The sequence below is a fragment of the Hippoglossus hippoglossus genome, chromosome 22 (genome assembly GCF_009819705.1).
Source record: "Hippoglossus hippoglossus isolate fHipHip1 chromosome 22, fHipHip1.pri, whole genome shotgun sequence".
NCBI classification, from domain to species: domain Eukaryota; kingdom Metazoa; phylum Chordata; class Actinopteri; order Pleuronectiformes; family Pleuronectidae; genus Hippoglossus; species Hippoglossus hippoglossus.
The window spans coordinates 13,895,413-13,918,095 of NC_047172.1; the positions used below are offsets into that span (position 1 = coordinate 13,895,413).

At 43.8% G+C, this 22,683-nt stretch overlaps 1 protein-coding gene across 8 annotated transcripts in view; it reads right to left on the bottom strand.

Annotated features, from left to right (window-relative positions):
* eml5 (EMAP like 5) overlaps positions 1 to 22,683 on the bottom strand; it is a 48,575-nt gene that overhangs the window by 13,676 nt on the left and 12,216 nt on the right. For 5 of the 8 annotated variants that reach the window (XM_034577178.1, XM_034577179.1, XM_034577183.1 and 2 more), the window contains 18 exons: positions 17,864 to 18,023; positions 14,800 to 14,898; positions 14,331 to 14,399; positions 9,489 to 9,674; positions 8,790 to 8,925; positions 8,548 to 8,571; positions 7,914 to 8,115; positions 7,340 to 7,477; positions 6,967 to 7,223; positions 6,622 to 6,834; positions 6,377 to 6,544; positions 4,425 to 4,531; positions 4,202 to 4,320; positions 3,617 to 3,803; positions 3,368 to 3,473; positions 2,873 to 2,966; positions 316 to 416; positions 31 to 224 (listed from right to left, as the gene is read on the bottom strand). In XM_034577178.1, coding sequence (XP_034433069.1) covers positions 31 to 224; positions 316 to 416; positions 2,873 to 2,966; positions 3,368 to 3,473; positions 3,617 to 3,803; positions 4,202 to 4,320; positions 4,425 to 4,531; positions 6,377 to 6,544; positions 6,622 to 6,834; positions 6,967 to 7,223; positions 7,340 to 7,477; positions 7,914 to 8,115; positions 8,548 to 8,571; positions 8,790 to 8,925; positions 9,489 to 9,674; positions 14,331 to 14,399; positions 14,800 to 14,898; positions 17,864 to 18,023 — 2,560 coding nt within the window. The remainder of the gene's footprint in view (positions 1 to 30; positions 225 to 315; positions 417 to 2,872; positions 2,967 to 3,367; positions 3,474 to 3,616; positions 3,804 to 4,201; positions 4,321 to 4,424; positions 4,532 to 6,376; positions 6,545 to 6,621; positions 6,835 to 6,966; positions 7,224 to 7,339; positions 7,478 to 7,913; positions 8,116 to 8,547; positions 8,572 to 8,789; positions 8,926 to 9,488; positions 9,675 to 14,330; positions 14,400 to 14,799; positions 14,899 to 17,863; positions 18,024 to 22,683) is intronic. The other 3 variants (XM_034577184.1, XM_034577182.1, XM_034577180.1) reach the window with 2 other exon arrangements.

Genomic DNA, 22,683 nt, shown 5'->3' on the forward strand with positions numbered 1-22,683 from the left:
TTTCTGGTTCTCTGGTGGGGTTTGCGATACCTTTTCCAGAGCGTGCATGCTGAAGACAGGGCCGTCATGAGCTTTCACAGTCTTCATCAGGAACATGTCCCTCCAGATGCAAATGTCCCCGGTGCATGTGCCTGAAAACACCATCTCCTCCGACCAGCCGTACACGGCACACATCATAGTTTCCGTCTTCCCCATGTTCCCCTTGCGCCCAATTAGGCCGCCACCTGAAGGAGAAGCACACAGTGGGAGGTGTCACAGCTATGCCAGATTCCTGCTTGTTAGAGGCACTCCTCGCCAAAACAACAGGGGACTCACCAGCTTTATGCCAAAACTTCATGTGTTTCACCCCAGCTGTGATGAGCTTGTCAGGCAGGTAGGGGTTGATCTTGACGACGAAGATCTTGTCCTTGCTTCCCCTGAATAACAAGTTCCAGAGTTAAAATGCGTGCATGAATAAAATATTACATTTGTCCCTTTTTTAATGAAACTATGTTTCATCTGTTCTTACATCTGGGTCTTGAGAGAAACAATATTTAACTTCACGGTTCACAAATTGAGTGTCACATAAACTAGACGTTGCTATTTAAAGAGGAGGATTATAATGTGGATTTAAGCGAAAATTCAAAAGCCAAAGCACACAAAGCAGCCGACAATGATGGTAAAATAGGATTCAAATATTGCTGAATTATCTTACATAATATGTCCTCAATATACCAGTGGTAGGATCTAATGAAGTACATATACTCCTTTATATCATAACAATATATCCAAGTGCGTGTGTAAATATACACACACACACACCTATCCATATATCATATATATAACATATGCCAGTAAGTATCTGCACTTTCTGCTCCACTACATTTTTACAATGCATAATGTTACATCTTCCCAATGTCTTTTATATTCTCAAAAGTAATCAATGACAAGAGTGGAATTGGTCCACTGATCCAATCAGAGTGGGCAGGCAACATTAGACCCCGCCTCCTTAAACAAAGGATTCAGAAGAGGCCACCGGCATAATGATGTGATAGACCGCTGCATTCAGGAATAGGCTACATTCGACAATAATAATACTTCTCCAGGTATGTTTAAAAGCAAGTACTTACTTTAACTTTAGTAGAAATAATATAATACTTTTAATTGAGTACATTTTTGTGTATGTATTTGTACTTTTACTCTAGTAAAATTTTGAGAACTTCCTCCTCTCCTGTAATACACACACTAAATCTAATATGACTAAATAAAACAGGAAACCTAGTGAACAAGATCAAACTGACTCATATCCTCCAGAAAACTGAAAAAGTGCGCCTCCATCTTGTGGACTAAATCCTATTGCTGCATCATTTTTCACTTTACAATAATCAGTGCTATGAGCTGCCATCTGAACAATTAGCAGGAACCTAAAGACGAAACCTACAATGATAACAAGGTTTCAGCTCCCTAACAAACAAACCGGAGGAAGAATCCAGCAAAGTGTAACTATCTTCTTGTTTTGTCTCCTTCTTTACACTTTATGAACATTAAGGATCAGTGGCTGGTCGTGCCTGATGCAATGGACCGTGTCTGACAACTCTAATTGTTGCCCTTTGTGCTGCTGCATTAGTCTCAGTGAAGCTCCAGAAATATCGCACCCCTCTCCTCCCTCTCTCTTTCTCTCCCTTCGTTATCATATCTGCCAGCTCTCCATATCCTGACCCTACACCTTCTTTCCCGCCTCTCCTCCTCCCACCCACTCCTCTCCTCGCCTCAGCCGGAGCTGAGACGTTGGCAGCGTACTAGCCAGGCTCTTGTCAGGTCCCGTTTTCTGTCTGCCCGCTTCACTGCGCTGCCCACCAGGGTCTGCGAAAGGAGAGATCAGTGCAGCTGTCCCTGAGCTACAGTGAGCGGCTGGCACACAACACATGGGAGAGCAACCTGCAAATGTGCTGCCCAGAACTAGCAGGATTTCATTGTAGTAGATGCTAAATGTGAACATCAAGTAGGATGAGCAACAAAGCAAAAAGCAAAGGATATTTTGGGATGCAGATGTTTGCCAGTTAGATACTTTTGGGTCTTTTTTTGGTTTTTCAGATTATATAATATTTTCTGCCACGAAACAGCCGGTGATTATGTAAATTGAACATTACATTATGTTCGGAACAAAGGAACTCCTCTCATGCTTTGCAGCCCTGGATACTGGATGTGAACTTCAGTTTCAGCACCTCAGCTCAGAATTGTGACACAAATGCAACTGGAGTAAGTCTTCCTTTATCTTTAATACACTTTGAAGCTGTCCGACATTTTTATTCTCAGTCTTTATGGTCCACTTTATTTCAGTCGTCAGGACAAATGTGTACGATGTGTGTGAGTGATTGCTTTCACGACTTCCTATTACTTTTTATCTATCCTATAATCACTTTGTTTTTCGAACCCATTTGCTCTTATTGTCTGTAACTTAGAAACCCGACACATCCTTAAAAACACATTCCTAATATGTTTCCTTATGAAAATAAAATCTAATATATATTAGGAAGCTCTAACTCACCAGGATAATCCAATAGAAGATGTAAATTGAAAGTAATGCTCTTTAATTATGGATATACAGTCGAGGCCTCGGGGCAAAGTCCTACTCTAACCATTCAGGCTGTGGCAGGGTTACGCGTTGCAGGGGAGCATGTAATCTAAAAGATAATTCCTCTTCTCTTTTTTCCTCCTCCATCAATCAGGCTGTCAGCCGTGCACAGCAAAGTGGTTTCAATTTAACCTTCATCTGTAAATGTCCATATTTAAACTAAAAGTGACCAATCAATCCTTAGAATTAACGGGAAGAGATCATGGGAGAGCAACAGGACCTGCCCCCCCCTTACACCTGAAATACGACCGTACTAACCGCATGGCAGAGAGCTTCTCCCCCTTCCTCCAGTCCCACAGCACGATGGTGTGGTTGTCGTCCAGGCCCACCGAGGCCAGCCGCTTCCCGTCCGCTGTGGAGAGCAAACCGAAAAAAACCACTCAGCATGCTTTCAGTGAAGTTCGACTGTCGGCAACATGAAAGCAGCGTAGTAGGTTTGATCTGCGGCAGGTGATTCACTGACACTGACACACAGATCAACGTGCTGCGCCTGCCCGGGGCCAATTAAGGAATGTGAGATGAACAGCGCCGCCTTGATGCTGTCAGGCCGCTGCGACTAAAAGCCTGCAGAAGCTTTTCTCAGTGCTGCTTGTAAATTGGGTGAATTTGTTCATTTCTTTCATATCTGAAAGACGTATTTTTTTTAAAATCTTCCGTGAAAACAGGGTGTCAGGAAGCATTTGTGGATGTTATATCGAATCTGTCTTGACAGGTGAACTAAAAGCAATCTGAGAAAGCAGAACTGGGTGTTACCGGAAAAGTCCAGAGCGCACACTCCGAGCTGGTGGAAGCCCTTCAACACGGACATGGGTTTCAACATTTCTGTGTCCCATATGTGGATGGCAGAATCTCTGCCAACCTGAATAAACAAAAAGATTAAAAGTTTACTTATTTAAATGCTAAAATTATAATGCAATGAATAAAACAAGCAAGGCTCTCCCAACTCCAAGGAGCACGCACACAAAAGCTTTAATATTGTATGTTAGATGCGCTGGCAGCTACCTGGCCTGTTGCTACAAAGTCCTTGAGGGGGTGTATAGCCAGACAGAGGATGTCATCATCGTGGCCCATGTAGAAACGCTGGGTATTCTGCTGTCTGTTGTACACAACCCCGACGGCAGCTACATGGTAGACGATCTCCCCGGCCTGCGTGTAGAACAGGTTGCTCCTGCAATCGTAGCCTCTGTAGCTGCAGAGAAAAAACACATGCTAGGCTTTAAGGGGAGAGTTAAGGGAAAGAAGATAATAAGGGCTTGATTGTAAAGTGAGATTTTGAAAAATATTGGCTAATCAAAATATATTTTTCAGTTTTGTAATTGGAAATTCTATGATGCTAAATGGACTGTGTTTATATAGAGCTTAACCACTCAAAGGGCTTTGCATTACAAGTCGCATTCACCCATTCACACACACATTCATACAAAGCAGCACTTTTTCAAGCACAAACCACACATTCACGTAATTTGGGGTTCAGTATCCGGGGAGACTTCAGCATGCGGACTGGACTGGAGGAGCTGGGGATCGAACCACCAACCTTCTGGTTAGTGGACGACCATCTCTACAGATGCCCATGATGTCGCTACCTACCCATGAATAAAGTGCAGCTTCACCCTGCTCCCTGGCGCTCGCTCCCTCTTTTTCATGGCTGTTGCTCGATGCTTCTCTTTGCACTGCTCTTTGAGCTGAGGTAGATCTTCTTTATAAACCTGGACGCATAAAGAAAAGTGATTTACTGTATTATCCAATAAAATATATATATTTCAGTTGCGACACGCTTTACAAAGGAAGGGGGAATCTTCTTGCCACAAACCTGTCGTCGATATGTCAGCTGCGTCTCCTGCTCGATTTCCGAGTCCATCTCAGGCACGTCCGACTGGTCAGAGTCCGACTCCTCACTGTTCGAGTCGGCCAAGGTCTCTGCAAGCAGAACCAAGGTTGAATCACAGCTCACCAACAAAACCCTCCAGTGCCTCTTAAATCAGACAAGTGTCCCACTGCACACACACACACACACACACACACACAGTGAAGAAAATACACTACATCCTGTTTCAGCAGAAGAGAGGGTTGATCATGTAATAATACTGTGACATCTCCTATTCATCAGGCAGTCGTGCTTTACTGTGACATCGCTCAAGACAAATGTATAAAAGTGCTGATGCAGCACAGCAAGGCCATGCCAAGACAAGGCAATAAGCAGAGCTGGCAGCTGAGGGCGGCTACTCAGAAGATCCATTAGGGAAATTAAAAGGAAAGGCAGTTAGTATGTACTTTAATTTCACAAAGCACAGCTGCGCTCTGCCTCTGGAAAAAATATGACTTGGGAATGACAACGCAATTATACTTTCCAAGCTTCGTTCACTTTATTAGATTTGTCTTAATTAATGTGATGGCCGCTCCTTTGTAGAGCTTTACAGAAATGATAGTTCAGAAAAAAAAAAAAAAGTTCAAGTACGGGAAGGGAACAATCTACTACATTGCTCTGTGGTGGTTCAGCACATCCAGTTCACGAGGCCAGTGGGAGCAGTATGGGCCCACACGTTACGTAACACTGAGCCACAGTCATACAAACCTTTATAGGTAACTAAGAAATGCTGTGAGACATTATTTACTACAATTACATCACAATTCCCGAAGACTCAGAAAGACGCTGATACTAATGACTCTTGATACCTGGTATTATTTCTCACTTTAATTTGTGTATTTTTTTAATATTAGATTCCCTCATGCTACAAGATGATCTCCTCCTGGCACAAACAGCAAAGTGGTATCATCATCTGACTTTCAGTAAGAAAGTGAATAATTGTTTTTTCCTCATAAACCTGCTTCTTATAGGAAGTTTCCTGCAACTTCTGTTCTGCATTACTTGAGTGGATGATTGAGTAGACATCAGGATACACCACTTAGCCTAATCTGATAATGTCTTGTTGGCAAGGGCCACTGATGTTTTTGAAATAAGTAATCAGCCACGCACTGGTGGTTCTGCCAAGTGGGGACCGGGGGGAGCTCCCTCTAAAGTCTCACTGGCCAGGTGCCCCTGTGGTCAGCGTTTATTTGAAAGGTAGCTGGTCCGTTCACTGAAACTCAGCGGCCTGAACTCAGTGCCCCGCCAGTAAACAGTCTGCCTCTCATAGACATCAGCAGCTGAGCATCATTGGAAACTGGCCTAACTGGCTGCTGCCAGCACAGCTCCGATGAGGCCACCAGACTAACAAGTAAGCAAATCATACATTCATTACTTAAAGTAAAAAAAAAAGTATGTTCTTTACTCAGTAAACATTTCTTTTGATAGGGTCACATTGTTTTGTTTGTCAATGTCACCCTTCAAATCTCCTCTTTAAAGAAAAGTACAACTAGAAGAAAGAACCACCAAATACATGTAGGTACGTAACATCACGTAATGGCCTATGGGTATTAATCTATGTACTTCAGATAATAAATAGCATTCACTGGTTTACAAGGAAGTTACATTTCCTTAACTCTCACATTGACACAGTTTTCAACTAGCCTACATGCTACAACAGGCTATTCCAATTTCTAAAATTCAGTTATGGCTTTTGGTTTCATGGTATTTGTTGATATTTTGTATTTGGGCGCCACCGGTCTCCACACATATCTCCATTTAAACACAACACTGCAATATTCCATTAATGAAACGATAACAAGGTAAAATGCAAATGCTACAATTTTGAGTGGAATATAAAATCTCACATCACAATAAAAAATGATATAAATAGTGAATGAGGGATGGTATAATCTCACCTTGCGGCGCTATATGCAGAGCTTCTTTAGATTTTCTCTCAGGAACAAACTTCCACTGGAACACGGAGTGATCAGCACCACCAATAGTTATCACCCACTGGTAGTCATGTGACCATCTAGCGTTGGTTATGTGGGCCGAATGACCTAAATACTTTTTAAATTTTGCACCTAATATGAAGAGGAAACATATCAGTACCACACAAGATAATAAAGTCAGAAATGTTAAATACTGAGGTCTTCTTTACCTTTTTTTATACATGGATATCGTAAAAGTTTGACTAAGCCATAGTCGTCAGCTGTTACTAAGACTTGATTGTTGAAGTTGGCATCCACAGAGTTGATGTCATTGATATCGGAGTACTTGGGCCATATCCCATTAACCTCGGGGCCCAACACGCACGTCCACGACGCCCACTGTACCAGCTTCAGCTCTTCCCTGTTGGTCACCTCCTTCCCACCTCAACAGAGGAAAGACATATTTTATCTCACAAAGCAGCTCTGTAACAACACATTGGACCATAGACACTTCTTTGACATCAGTCCTGGAGTAAGGTTCATTCAGCTGGTAACGTTGACGGCCTTGTACTTACTTGGCATCCTGTAGAAAAGCCTCCTGCCGCTGCCGTTGTTGGTCTGCAGGTATTTGCTGTCTGTGGACCAGTCCATGTGTGTAATGAAGCTGTTGGAGCCAATGCACTCGCCCACTTTCTTGTACCTCTGCACCACACCGTAGATGTCCACTGAGTTATCGTTGGAGCCGACAGCCAAATGGCCCCCGTCAGGAGAATACTTGAGCTCATGAATGGCCTCCTTCCTGTCCTTGATGTGAACCACCTCTGTCATATCTCTGAAGAAAGGCAGAGAAACGTAGCCTGAACTGGGAGTTACAGTTGACACAATATAATGGAGCCTTTTCATTTTAGTGGGCAAATTTCCCATTGGCCCTTTGAATTGTGGACCCACCTGACTCTTAGAACAGTGAACGAGCCATCCTTCATTCCCAGCGCTAGGTGAATGCCATCGGTGCTAACAGCGGCACAGCGGATGGGCTCCTCCATGTTACAGCGGGCTATTAAAGCATGATCTATAAGGCTCCATATCCTTTAGACACAAAGGAGGGGGAGGACAAATGAAGAGGCGAAGCACTGATGAGATTAGAGAGAAGGTCAAACAACCAGAGCAGAGATGCAACCGGAAAACAGTCAGCAAGTACAAAATGAAGAGGCAGTGCTGTTTGTGGTTTCTGTCCTGTGTTTGGTTTCTGACGGCACATTGTTATTAAGATTGTGCATTGACTATCTATGAACACTTTCTTGGTCGGTTGGTATGAAAATATTATGTGTTTAATTAAAGGGGCTGCATCCGTCGGAGGCCATTGTGACCGATTGCGTCAAAATCTCCTTCAAAAGATATGGACTAATGTTTCCTCTCATCCTCGAGAAATAACGGGTAAACAACAAACAACTAACTACTGTCGTTTTCAGTTATTTATTTCAGTCGGTATAACTGCCTAGTATTTAAGAAACTGAGGCTTCACCTGACTGAGCGGTCGTCACTTCCTGTCATGGCCAGAGGCTTGGTGGGGTGCACGGCAAGCGCCCACAGCTCGCCCTCACAGTGACCCTGCATGATGAGGAAGGGCTTGTTTCGGTCGTGGACCACCACCTCAAAGATCTCGCTGTCCTGTGTTCCCACCAGGATGTGATCGCCCCGCCAGCACACACTCCGCACAGACAGCCCTATGTAAAAAAACACACACACACACACAAACACATAGAAAATGTAAAAAATCAAGCAGAATACAGAAGAAAACATGTAAACATGAAAGCAGACAGACATTTGCCAATGCTTTTACAATAATTATAAGAGACATGACAGGGATATAATAAAGACAGTAGCGGATAACAGCGATCTGCAGGCTACCTAGGGCGGAGTTTTTAACAGGAAATACAATGACAGGACATGTTGTCATGCCGATCTGCTACTGCCTCTGGGTAATACAGCAAGAATAGGATGGAGAATGCATGTGCTGTATACAGATGTGAATACAACATCTGTATACGGTGTAAAACAGAGCTCAGACTTACTAACAAGAGGAAGCAGAACAATGTGAGGACTTTTACGAACAGACTGACATGGTTTTTAACTCCGCCCTCAGTGACTTTACCCACCTCGGCTATTTTCACCTCTAGCTACTGTTAGGTCCCAGATTACAAATATGAGAGATGGAGAAAATAGAGAAGAAGAAAGAAAGTGTTAGCAAGGAGGACAGAAATGGAATTTTCATCCAACAGGGTTTTCTTTTCGTACATTTATACAATTCTTCCAGCGCCTCAGGAAGGCCGCAGTTTGGACTGTGACCTCTCTTCACTCAGGTTTAAGGTAAAAGAAAAAGAGGCCAGTTTGACCTCACCTTTATATCCTTGATCTGTTTCCCTGAGATCAATGACGGTAATTGGTTTGAAGTTGAGATCCCACAGCCGGACACAGCCGTCTCGGCCCCCGGTGGCGAAGCCCTCTTCACAGGCATTCATGCTGAAAATCCCTGACTGGAGGAAATGACAAGCTGTCAGTGAGGATCTGTGCAATAAATGAGCAACAGCAGAACCAGCCCCAGCTACAGAGTACATAGTGCTGCTGCTCAGCCAGGCATTTGTTTAACAGGGCTGTCAGACCTGCTGCTTTGGCCTCAAGATAACGCAGCACTAGGTATCAGGGGGTTATACTTTCTTCATCAATCAATACAAAGCTTTTCTAAAGGCGACAATTGCCTGAAAGTTACTGTGCATACACAGAGAGGCACCTTAAAGCACCAGTGAGGTATTCGGTGGAACAAAAAGCAGCGATGAACATGCACTGTAGTTATTATCCCCTCCCCCATCCACCCATCCACTCACCCAGCTGTTGATCCCATAGATATCATTTAATCCTGTTGAGCAAAAGGCTGATCCTTTTCCACTGAGCAGATTCAAACGAAGCCAGCGTGCGTGGCTTCGACCCCGGTTAAGTTTACGAAATGCTTTTATTGTAGTTCTCGTACAAATGGTTCAGCAGCCTAAGCCACAAATAGCAAAACACTCCGATTTGTTTTTTGCATGGGTTTCAAACTCACCCCGTGAGCTCCCTGCACCGTCCTCATCAGATTGATCCCTTTCCACACGTAGATGTCACCGTTCAAGGCCCCTGAATACGTGACCTCGTCCTTGGCGCACGCGAGGCAGAGGATGGTCTGGAGATCCCCCGTTTTGCCGAAAACGCCACGTTTCGGTGTGAGAGCATTACCGCATAAGCTCCAAAACTGTGAACACAAACAGAAAGAGTGAAAGAGTATGGCAGCTAATAATCCCCCGTGTAATCCTGTCCTGAAAGAGCAAATGGATAATTATGTAGCATTTGGATACGGCAGAGTGAAAATCATCATCATCATCATGCACACGTATACACACACACACACACACGCACACAACATTGTACTTCTATCTTAGTGAGGACACTCATTTGCATAACCCTCACACAACCGATTGGAAGTGGGTCAGAAAGTGAGGACCAGCTAAAATGTCCTCATTCTATAAGACAATGGTCCTCACAAAGATAGCTGCACACATACACACACAGGCTTACACAGCTATCCTTATTAGGACTTTGCATTGACCTCCATTCATTGTGGACAGCCAAACAGAAACCTTAATCTTACCTAACCACAATTCACATCTTATACCTAACCTTAACCAGGACCTCAAAAGTAACCTTTTGCCTCAGTAGGACATCAGAACCAGGCTTTGGTCCCCATGAGATCTAGGGTCCTGACAAGGTCAGTGTTTTTACTGGAAAAGGTCCCAAAAGGTAACAAAACTGTGTATACACACACAAACACACACACACACACACACACACACACACACACACACACACACACACACACACACACACACACACACACACACACACACACACACACACACACACACACACACACACACACACACACACACACAGCCCTTGAAGGAAAGCAAAGTCAAATTCAAAGTGCCCTGCCCCACTTGTGATACTGTGCACGTGATAGTGGGAACTCTTGCTGGGGGGGGTCAGTGCTACCCACCTGATCAACATGCACTGAGACAGACGTACACGCACGCATACACGCAGGTTCATTATTTATGAACAGGGTCATTGGGATGCATGGGCACGGCCTCGTCTGAGCGCTAAATCCATCAGGCGGAGGAGGAGAGGGCGAAAGAGAGACGCTCCGTCTGCATGGAGATGAGATCACAGGGAGAACGCTCACAGAGGGCGTCTCAAATGCGGAGACACGGCCGTCGACACGTGAAACCGAGACACACTGATCAGCGGCGAGCGGCAGGAAAGTGACAGGTGGACGGCCCCTTTTCTGCTCTACCTACAGGAGGATTTACCCACAAATTAGCTGACATTTGCTTCTCTGCAAAAAATATTTTAACGTCTGACGATGCTCAGAATAGACAGAACATGCAGGTAGTGATTTTCCTGTAATCACACAACAACTGATATCTGCAGAGGCCTGACACATCCGCAGAGAATGAACAAATTAGCTCCTTGACAGCGAGAGCCTGGCGCCCCTCACTAACACCTATCCTCCTGACAGATAGGGCTGCTGTGTGCTAACAGGGGGGATCGATTATCAGAGACTAACATCGCAGCCTCAGATACAGCCCCGCCATCAAACATCCGACGTCTGCACCTCAACACGCCAGGACTCTCCCGTTTCCTGAGCTCCTCACTGAGATCTTAAGCGAGTATTTGAAAGTGCTTGAGTTTGCATGTGGGGTTGAAGGTTAAGTAGTGAAGATCATAGGTGTGGGAGTGATCTGGGCAGGTGTATATGCAGATTGAAGTGTGTAAAGTGCCGGGTATGTAAGAGTGGGGTTGTTTGGAGGTTCCGTTGCCCAGCCTGTTGCAGAGAAAGCACCGATGGATGCGGCGTGACTGCGAAGCGCTTCCCTGCCCGCAACTGATAAGGCGGTGAGTCACGGGCAACCGCTATAATCCCTTCGACACTGACAGGAGACGGGATGCTGGAGGGGTTTATAACGAGGCCAGGCACAGGGGAGGAAACCAAAGAGGGAGAGGGAGAAGTGGAAAGGTGGAAATGTGCTAGGGAATGATACTACTTTAGGTTGAAATCAAGACCTGGGAGGAAGAAAAAAAAGAAAATTCTCTGAATATCATTTCTTAAGAGCCCTTAATTAACAACTATGACACAGTGGAAGCTGCTGCTCTTCACCCAGGATTAGTGGTATGCCACCAGCTCAGTTACCTCAATCATCGCTCCAGGAAAAGCCCTTTAAATGTAATTAATGCAGAGACAGTTGTAGCACACTGGCTGCAGCTGCAGGACGACCTCTCACCCCTTTATCTTACTCATAATACCCCTCCTGTCAGAGCGTGACCCGTCAGAGCATTAAACGCTATGATAACCGAGGTCACTTCTTTGGCACCTTCCTGTAAAGTAAACTGAACGCTGTCATCACTGCTGCAAGCCGATTTCTTCAAATCTGCTGTCAATCAGCCACATGTGTTTGTGACACTGAGATCCCCCCCCCAAAAAAACATTAAATACACAAGTGACAGAACCCCTTTGTTCATAGCTTCTTGAATGGACCGTGCGGCTGTGCTTTTATGTTTTAGATTCATAACTGTAGTAATCATTTTTGTTGATATGTAAGTGTGATCACAATTTGACAAGTTGAGTCCAGAATTATTGAGTCCAGTTGGTGGAAAAAGAAAAGAATAAAAAAAAGAATAAGTAATATAATAAAATAAAAATATTTGTCACCTCTGAAACACATCAGCATTGGTCTGCAAAACGAATATTGGTATTTCTCGCCAAAATAATCAATATCTAATCTTAAAATTCAGCCAATTGAAATAATGAACAGGAACGAAACCTTCACCACTTTGAAATTCAACTACTTCAGAAAACTTCATATATTGAACAGTTTTTGAACAATCGCAGTTTACATTTTATATTTCTCTTATCAGTTTCTGAGTTTTCGTCGAGCTCTGGCAGGAGGCAGCTGCCACGCACAGACTTTGTGTATGTGTAATAAAAATGTATGCATATATGTTTTCAAGAGTGAGGTTTCACAACGTTACAAGTTACCAGCATGAATTTTGACCCTGTATTTACACCTGAGCTGAAAAGCCAACTAACATGTTGCCCACTGACCATCCAAAAGTCAAATGCACAGTAGTAAGAAATTACACTGCGTCTTGAAAATCTGGAACGCTTTGGATTCCAAAGTACTGGTAGGTATGCTAACTGCTGACATGATGCCAACTGGTGCATTGACGGAGCCGGGATCAGAGCGACTGAGGCCTGGCAACTTACGATGTTAAGGTAATGCTGAACACCAAAGCAAAAATTAACCAAAAGCTTTTTATCTATTGGGATTTCATTTATTCTTTTAATTCAGGACTACAGCTGTGGTTTACACCTGCTGGTTTGAGAGACTTACAAGGGAGCACAAGATAAACCTGAGCGGTCCTCATATAAATCCGTAACCATGATAACAAAATTGTTTTTTCTTCTTATTGTATTGACTAAATCATGTTACCTATTCAGGATGAAGAAAATAAAAACTGTTTAGGGGTCACAAGTAGATATTGTTTTATTTTAAGGCCCAAACTGATGGTAACCACGGGTGGTAAAATCCTGTAAACAACTTCCTTCATTCAACAACTGGTCCCACAGTGGGTGACTGAATGGTATGTTGTATGTCTCTGAGTGGTTTCAAACAAATTAAAACACAAATGTCGATACAATCACGAGGAGGCGTGTGAGGAGTAAAACGTTGCCCGCGCCCCCGGTCCTCACGACAGAGGGTGTGTTTTCCTCAGCCTGGTAGTGGGTGGATTACTGGGGCTAAATCTCCTGGATTGTGCTATAATCGCTGAGCGAGCACTGGGCCGGGGAGCAGATGTCACATGGTCTGCAGGGTGAAGGCTGGGGAATTATGTGGGACAATTGCTGGATTGCCTTGGCATCAGAAAACCAGGACGGAGGGGAAAAGGGGAGGAGGAGGAGAAAGACTGGAGGATTCAGCAGGAACCAGGGGGGGGTGTTCTGCGGCCGGAGGGGGTTTCTGTGCCACGGCGGTGGGGGAAGAGTTCAGGGGGGAATTACTACAAGAGGAGGCAGGTCAAGCTGGATTGAGATGAGGGAGTCATCAGTGAGATGCTACACCAGTGGGAAATACGTACAGTAGGCTAAGCCATCCCGACTGCATCAAACCCATTTGAATGTGTCGCTATGTTTAGCCTCTCGGGGGCCCGTGGGCACATTTCCGTCTGAGCATGATTCACTCGTTTCCCAGTGTTTTGGAAATACGCTTCCTCCGTGGCTCTGCACTCCTTGTTATTTCCTAATGGCCGCGCCACTCAAGAAACACTACTACATGTCCCAAGGGAGGGTTTGGCAAAAGAGATCCTGCATGAACTCATTGAAGATTTATGAACACCACTCTTCTGTGAAAAATAAGTGATAGAGATAGGCCCCTGAAGGGAAGCGAGCGCAGCTGCACGTTGTACAGTGGAGGGGTTCTGAAAGCTGAATGAGGGAGAGCTGAAAGGAGTATAGCAGAGTCATGGTCCCCAATAAAAAGAGAACATTTCCCCCTCTCTGCAGTGCAGATTATTAAAAATATGAGAGAAGAGACTGAGTCACTGCCTCTTGTACTTATGTTAAGTGCCTAAGAAGCATAGATTCTAGAATAAAGCAAATTTGCATACATCTATTTTAAGGCGTTGATATGGTCCTGGTGATAAAGCGCAGATGGAAGGGGAGCCAAGAGATGCTTCAATTTTCCTCAAAACCTTAATCATGTTTTCAGATATTTATGCTAATTGAAACTTGAAGAACTGGAGAGACAGCTGAAATCCAAAGGATGTAAAAATGACCAGGAAGCGACGGCCGTACCTTGATGTGTTTGACACCGCAGCTCACAAGCTTGCTCGGCTGGTACAAATCCCATGAAATGTCGAATATCTGCAGGGGAAGAAAAAACACACGATGCATTAAACACTGGCTTATAGTTACACAAACAAAAAACACTTGGAGTCTAGACTCCTAATGATTAATTTCGTTTCAAAAGGATGAAGTCAACAGAGGAGAGTGCGTGCGAGTTTTGCAGGAGATGTGATTTTAAAGTGTGTGGGCTGAGTTAGAAACACAACGGCCGGCTGTATTTCATCTTTTTAAGATTCCTTTTCATTAGCCGCGCACCCTCTCAGAAGGGCTCTGAAAAGCTCACAATCAATCAGGCCTAACTTGTTTATGTCCCCTTTGGGCAGGCGCTCCATCCAACATTTATAGCTAATTGAGGCGGTCGATAGAGAGCTTGTGATGGAGACAGGGGGGGGGGGGGGGGGGGGGGGGGAGTGTTTACCCTGTCTGTATGACCGGGAGCGGCTGCCAGGACCTTCCCTCTCCTCCAGTCCCACACGCAGATTGTGTTTTTCGAGTCCAGGCCCACAGACACCAAGCACTGCGAAGAGAGCAAAAGGAAAAAACGACTCGACATCACAGATTGAACCGACTCTGCTCTGTTGCACTAATCACAGCAAAAACAAACTTCGCTACCTCCACTGCAGCGTGGCACGCCAGTGATGAAAGGGCTAATAACGGATACAGAGCAGAACAGAACAGTTGTCCAGCCCCTGGCACTTCCACTGAGCACACATTTGAGTGGTTTTGCTGGAGGAGCCTCCTATAGCTGACTGAGTGAGTAGGCAGCAGCAGCAGCAGCAGCAGTGGAGCAGAAGAGGAGAGGAGAGAGCAGCTCTTATGGAAATCCTTCTCCACTCTGCAGCTTGCTTCGCATGAGGATGTCCTCCTTGATCCCCGGCTCAATCAATGTTTTGCCGTGGAAAGACTCTGCTGAGGCACTTATCCTGTTGTGACTTGTATTTGAGAAGTCTGTGTTTTAATCAAAACTAAAAAAAAACTCAAATCATTTTTTTCTTTCTCCTAGAAACGTCTCAAAAACTATTGGATTGATTGCTATGAAATTTCCTGCAGATATTTGTGTCTCAGGATGAACAACCCTGTCTCCTCGAAATTCTCTTCATATACGACTAAACTGTTACTAGTCATTTTGTTGGCTGAACAAAGTGTTAAAATAGCTGCAGTAACTGTATTTTTGCTAAAAAACAAATAAATTGTAAGTGAACATTTCCCCTTATTTTACCCTCAGTATCAACTTATTTGTGAAATAAATAATAAATAAAAGAACTAACAACATTATTAAATCAATAGACTAGAATGGAACTATACCTCTGCGAAGGCCCAACAGTCCTCTAAATACTAAACACTTCACACACTCGTAAATATCAGTCCCATAATATGGCTGTTTAAATTATTCCCTAGGAAATGGAGGAAATGTTTTTTTCAAAAAAAGTTAAAATAAATTCCTGGATCTGCCCCTTTGTTTAGATCCATGTTATAATAAACTCATATATTCAAGTAAGGACAACTGAGGCTCAGTTTCTTCATTACACACCAAATTTGAATTGGTGCTTCCTTGGCCCCCTATTTTTTCCACAAAGTTCAAAAGCTTCTGGGTTACCCTGTTCAAAACTTAACCACCTTGGCGGGAGTAAAACATGATCTGTCTGTATGTGGCTCAAATATCTCGAGAACAGTTCATCCTATCGGCTTCACACCTGACAAGTATTGTTAGGGGCCAACTGATTCTCCACTTCTGTAAAGTCAAGCTTCACCAAACTTTGAATAAACAGGTGAACAGTTCTTTTACAGGTTCAGAAAGAAAGCTGCAACCAGCATGACCACAGGCCAAGCAAACAGCGCATTCAAAACAGATTGCTTAGAACTGAGTCCCTGCACCAATCAAGTTAAATTACTTTTCCTATTAGACGTAATTGCTGTTGCAAATTAGTTGTACTTGAATGCCAATTCCAAAAGACAGGGTTGGGATAAATTACAATTATTATGATCCTCTATCATTAACAGGTTGAAAAATGTGCCCAATACTTCACGTTATGACCCAATGTCACTGATGTATTCAGAGGGCTATTAAGAATTTACATAATACGTCCATGTCAAACGCCTACAGAACTAATGACATTCCCATTAACCTCAGCTGCACTTTGGGTTAAGTGCAACAGAAACTAAACTAAAATGGGTCACAGGGTAAATATGACACCAGCTAAACATCAGCGTGTTAGAATTGTCACTGTGTGTTAACATGCGGACGTTAGCATTTAGCTCCAGGCGCTACTACAGCCTCACAGAGCCACCAGCATGGCTGTAGATTCATTAGACTTGCTGAGGGTTAATGAGAGTTTCATCTGGAAATATTCAGAGAAATTATAGAAAGACAAATTTTTATCAAGACAATAAATATGTTACTATCTTAAATATGACCTCGAACACCGGATGCATAACTGGTTCAGGCTGAAACACCTAGAGGGGATGTCTCAAGCATCAGTGTATTTGTTTTATATCGCTATAATAGGTGGACGGTGTAATGGCAGCAGGGTATTCCTCTGGATTGTCCTCAGTCCAGCTCTGGCTTCCTCTTATCAAGGAAGGGGAGAGAGATGGCGAGTAAATACAGCCGCTTAACTGAGAAGCGATGGAGCCTCCTCTGGCTTAAAACACTGTCACATTCCATCTAAATCCCAAGCTCTCTACCCGGGCAGGAAAATAGCACAGGGTCATCTCGCCGTCTCTTACTGCAAAATACAGGAGATGTAACTCTGCACCGAAAGCTCCCATGGGAGGATGAGAGAGACGTGCAAAGATAAAAACATGGGGATGGTTCCGCACTGTATCGATTTTTATTGGGTGGGGGTGTGTAAACATTAACTGGTGGCAGGTCTGCAGAGAACGGGCAAAAATGATGATGTAAAAAGGCTAAAAAGAGAAGGTTGCTCGAATGACCTGGTGAAGAACAACTAAGGTGTTTATTCTGCATGGTCCCACTGGATGGATGGATGGATGGATGGATGGATGGATGGATGGATGGATGGATTCATCATGTGCTACACAGCAGTTGTCAGACAATTAGAGAGAACAATAATACCTCCGACACCAACCACACCGACACCACACATCACCACAGTGAACATGCGTAACCTGTCATAAAAAGGGCTCTATATGTTATAAGGTGTGGCACCCTCACACACACCGAGATTTCAGTCATTTATAGTTTCACATGCCATTCTGTGGCTTATTTTCACATGAGTAGATTCAGGATTCGCATGTGCTAAAGCTTCCCTCGCCTGAACATTACCAGGTGCTGCCAGACTGTGTGGTGTCGTAGTAAGAACACTGTATCTGCCTCGTCTTTCCTTCCTGGGTGCAGCTGTCCATATACTACTGCCTGAATAATCACCCGTGTGTCATTCAGAAACTGAAAAGCTGCAACTTGTGTGTGCAGTTCGGATTTTTGGGGCTTTAAAACAAGTACTATTGGGTCTCAGAAGTACCTGTCCCTCGAGGTCGAAGGCCAGGCAGGCGATGCCATGTGTGTGCACGTCCTTGAGGATGGACACGGTCTGCACGGTGTACGAGTCCCAAACGCAGATGTACGGCTCCTTGCCCACCTGTCCCGTGGCCACCAACACGCGCTCCGGATGCAGAGCTAAACTGTACAGAGAGAGTGAATGGGAGAGAAAACATCTGGTTAGCGTCACCATCTTGCACACTTGTGAGTGTGTGTTTGCGTGTGCCAAGAGCAGATGAGGGATTCACCCTCCCTGGAGGGAGCCACTGGGACGAGATAAACACATTAAGTCAGTGATGGGTCTGGATATGGAAGCAGAGGGGCAGCATGACGAGGTGACATGGTTCAATTAACTCAGTCATGCTCAGATAAACACACACACACACAGTGAAACAGTCGTGTCTCAATGACTTCAGAGGACATTACATGGACTTACATTGATTTCCTGGAGACTTATTCTAACCTTAACCACAGTTACTTCTTGCCTAACCCTAACTCTAACCTTTACCTAAACATAACATAACCTCAGAACATGTCTTCACCTTAAAATTGAATGATTTACATAATGGGGGACTTCCTTTCTGTCCCCATAAGGAAGACAAGTCCCAATAATGTGTTGACGGATGGGTCCCCACAAAATGAGTGGTACCTGGATTACACACACACAAACACACTCTATTGAAGTGTAGGGGAATGTGTGAATTTAACATATTTCTCAGTTTATTCAGCTCGATTTTCCCAGAGGTCTTTGAACTTTTTTCTGCCTCTTTCACCTTTTCTAGTTCATCTGGCCGTTCCTCGCATCACCAGGCATATGTTAGTAACGCGCTTACATAATCTCCCCCACCTCCCCCTGCCCTCCACACGCGTACCTCCCCCCACCTACAAGCATCGCCACTCTACAGCTGAGCAACAGCCTGCCGTACAGCACTGAGCTGCCGCTCCCTCCCCCCTGCGCCGCCCATCCTTTCAGTGGCCGCCAGTCACGTTCCAGGCAGGCCTGAGTGATTCACTGGGCGATTCTTCCTCTTGCCTCATCCTGGCCGATACATTTCACAAAGTGACAGAGCTCCCTCCATTATAATCAGACCACCAACTGCTCTCCAGAATTTCTAATCCCAGTGGGCTTTGAGACAGCAGGCCAGGGAGGCTTCACAGGCCCGGGCAGCATCAACCTGCTGAGTACAAGTGGCTCACGACGAACGCGGCCTTCTTCCACTTTGACTCTTCTCCAGGTTTTCAGCGTGAATCTCTCTGTCTGACCTTTGACAGCCCATCTGCATTTGAAACACACTGTCACCAACAAAGCTCTGCTGGTGCAACGTCTCTGGGTTAGATGCAACAGGCCTGATCTTTGTCCTTCCCCAACCTTCCCTCCTTGTTCTCTCCTCCTCATCACCTCCCGCCTCCCCCACATCCTTTTGTTTGAACCCCTCTCCAACCTGGCACAATTTCTCAACTTACTTTATATGGATTATATAATCAGAGCAAAGCAGCTAAAAATAGCACACAGAGGAAGAGAAAAATGACTGGAACACTTTGGGATGCAGACTGAGAAACTGCTCTGGCACAAACAGGTACAGCACAGCCAATATGTCTGGTTTGACACTGGAGTGACGCAAAACACGAAGAATTAGATATGGAGTTGGTCTCAGGTCCAGAATGTGTGCAGGAAGCACTGATGCTTCTTGTTAGATAGGTCTAGTATCCTTCCAGTTTTAATAAATATATGGTATGTGAGTATGCACTCATGTTTGTCAGCTGAAACGCTTGCTAAATGCCATCGCTAATGACTTAGCCTGCAGTGCATTGCCACGGTTCTCCTGTTTGATATAGGCTGCAGCTGTTTGATGCGACCATCTCCCATCTGCCAAGCTCTGTAGTACAAAACTGGCTAAATACTGCAGCAATTAAAAAAGTCTGTTTTCATGTAGATATGAGGCAAATTAAACAGCCTGGAGAGCAGATTTATGATGGCTACGACGCTCGGATACAGCGAGGGAGGAGATGAAGGTCGACTTCGGCAATTAGAAGGGCACGAGATGCGTCTTTACCCACTCGAATGTGAATCTTTCCCCTCTTCATCATGAGTACAACAATCTATTTTTGTCTCATTAATGGAAACAGTTACACATGGGCGAAGATGACGATGGTGCCTCTAGATACTTGAGCCCCGGAGACAATTTTGATTCATGTTCTCCAGCAGCAGTTCCCTTTGTCGGATTTTGCCCATGGTGGATTAAAAGGAAGCACAGGATTAGCACATTTCTGAAGGTCTATACAGTATGGGATATTTCCCAGGACTCCTAAAAGTGAAAATAGAATAAAATGAGAGAAAGCAGTGGTAGAGTGTGTGGTGCTGCTTGATGACAAAGTCAATGGGACAGAAAAGAGGAGGAAGGAAAGACCCTGCAGTGGTTTCTGACCCATGTGGGAAATTTTCACGGAAAATTCACTGGGTTCAAGAAATGTTCGAAAAGAAAATCAAGTGCATGTGAGCTTAATGAACCGTCGCTAAATATTAATGCAGAAACAAGTAAGTAATTGGTTAATTTATCTAATAAGCCATTTATCAAGGATATATTCTACATTTTGTTGGTTCAAGCTTCTGAAATTTGAGGGTTATCTCAATGTCTATCGGATTTCTTTGAGTTTTGTTTTAAAAAATATGATAACGTATCTTTGCATTTTAATGACTTCAACTGGGTATTTTTTTATTTAATTCATCCAATTTATCTTCTGGGGAAATATGTACTAATTTATCAATAATCTAAATTATTATAAAATGGGGGATTTGGTTTTTCTAATGATTATTGTCATTATTGATCAATCTGCTGCTTATTCTCAAGATGAAATATTTACTAATTTGGTCTATGAAATGTCAAATAGAAAATGAAAATTACATTTTCCAAAGCACCCAAAGGGGGATGGTAATACTGATCCTTCAGTCCCAAACTCAAATATCTGCAATAACTGACATAAAAGCAGCAAATTCTTAAAAAGCACAAACTGTGACGTATTTTACATTTTTGCTTTATCACTGATTTAAATTAGAAATTAAACATAAATTAAAACAATAAACAAATAGTCATTTAAGCTTTACTTACATTTTCGTTACATATTTCATCATTGTACCAACATTACTTATCAATAGAGTACATATCTTCTAAAAGCACAAATATATATTACCAGAATACTGGATATACCAAAGTATACATTATTAATGTTGAGGTGTAGAATATTTTCTTGTATTTGATTTTGTTATCATCAACTTTTAATGGCATGATAATAAAACTTTTGTGGCATAATCTAAATCAGGGTAAAACAGGGATAAGAGTACAATACCTGCCTCCACTTCATCTGCATAAAAAATTCATAACACCCCCACCAGATAACTGATATCTGTCTGAGTTGATTTCATAAATCCTGGAGACAACTGTGCTGAATCATGCCATCAAACTGTAAAGTAACTGTACTGAACTCAGGAGGATCCTAATTGGGGAAGACAGATCTGCTCTTTGGGAACCAAGCTGTCTTTCACAGAGCAGCCTAGCAACTACTCACAGTGATGATGGAGACCTAAGACCTCAGCATCTCACCGACACTCCGCACAGAGCACCAAAGGTAAGTGTAAAGGTGAGACGCAAAATGAAGCAGACCCCACTGTCATCGCCATAAAGGTTATTGGTGTGATGGGCTTTCATTATTGGAGATATTTCTAAATCAGTTTGCAACCGTAAATGATTGAGTACATGAGCAAATGATAATCTACTCACACCAAAGTTAGAAGGGAGGTAGCTGTGCTCCTATTCAGAAGCTGCATCCTTGGAAGGGTGCATTTGAAGTGTGATTGCATCACAGTGGCGTGACTAAAGTCATTCTCATTTTGATGCCTCCTTCAAATGTGTGGCCGAGAAATGCGTCCCTTCATTCCAAAGAAACAAAGGATCCAGTAGATGTGTCCCAATTCAGGGGCAAATCCCTCATAGGACTGGGACCAGTTGGGCAAATGTAAAACCAAAATGAGACGATCAGGTCTACTGAGAATTTCCTACATGGATCTCCAGCTTGTTGTCGCAAGTTGGTGACGCGAAAACAAAATCCTTCGTAGTCCTTCCTTTGTGGTCTAAACGGTCAATGAAGGCGTGGCCTTTCCTGACCACGTCCTATGAAGGATACATTCCCCGAATTTGGACATTGCCAGCGTTTGAAGAAATAGATCACCACAGACTGTAAGTGTCCATTAAAATAAAGGGAGATGGATACAGGGAAATGAAAGTCACATCCATCACCTCTCAAGATGATCCTCAGCAGCAATTGCCTGAAAACATTCTCAGACCACACAGACTGTACAGAACATCGTTGTCAGTTTTGTACTTTTGACTTTAGCTTGCACATTAATATGCAGAGATAGTTCTCACCATTAGCTCGTACAGTTCACCGAGCACAGCTGCCAGACGCTCGCCTGTGAACCTGACACATTTATTGTACGAAACTTTACACTGATTTCAATGTGGAAAAAAGAACCCATGAGGGGCTGAATGATAAATATATACCACAATATGAACAGGAACGTATTCAGTGCATGTTTCATCGCTCACTGAAACAAGACCAGCCTCCGACTGGCGGCATCTATAATCCATAACTCTGGCTGTGGTCCATCAGATATCGTAACATGAGATGGCCTCTTATAGCTGTGTCCATGCACCCTCTCATTAACCCTCACTCCTGATCATAACAAATAATACATGACTCAAATGAGACTTCCAGCCTGTATGTTATTTTCAGTATGTGTGTGTGTGT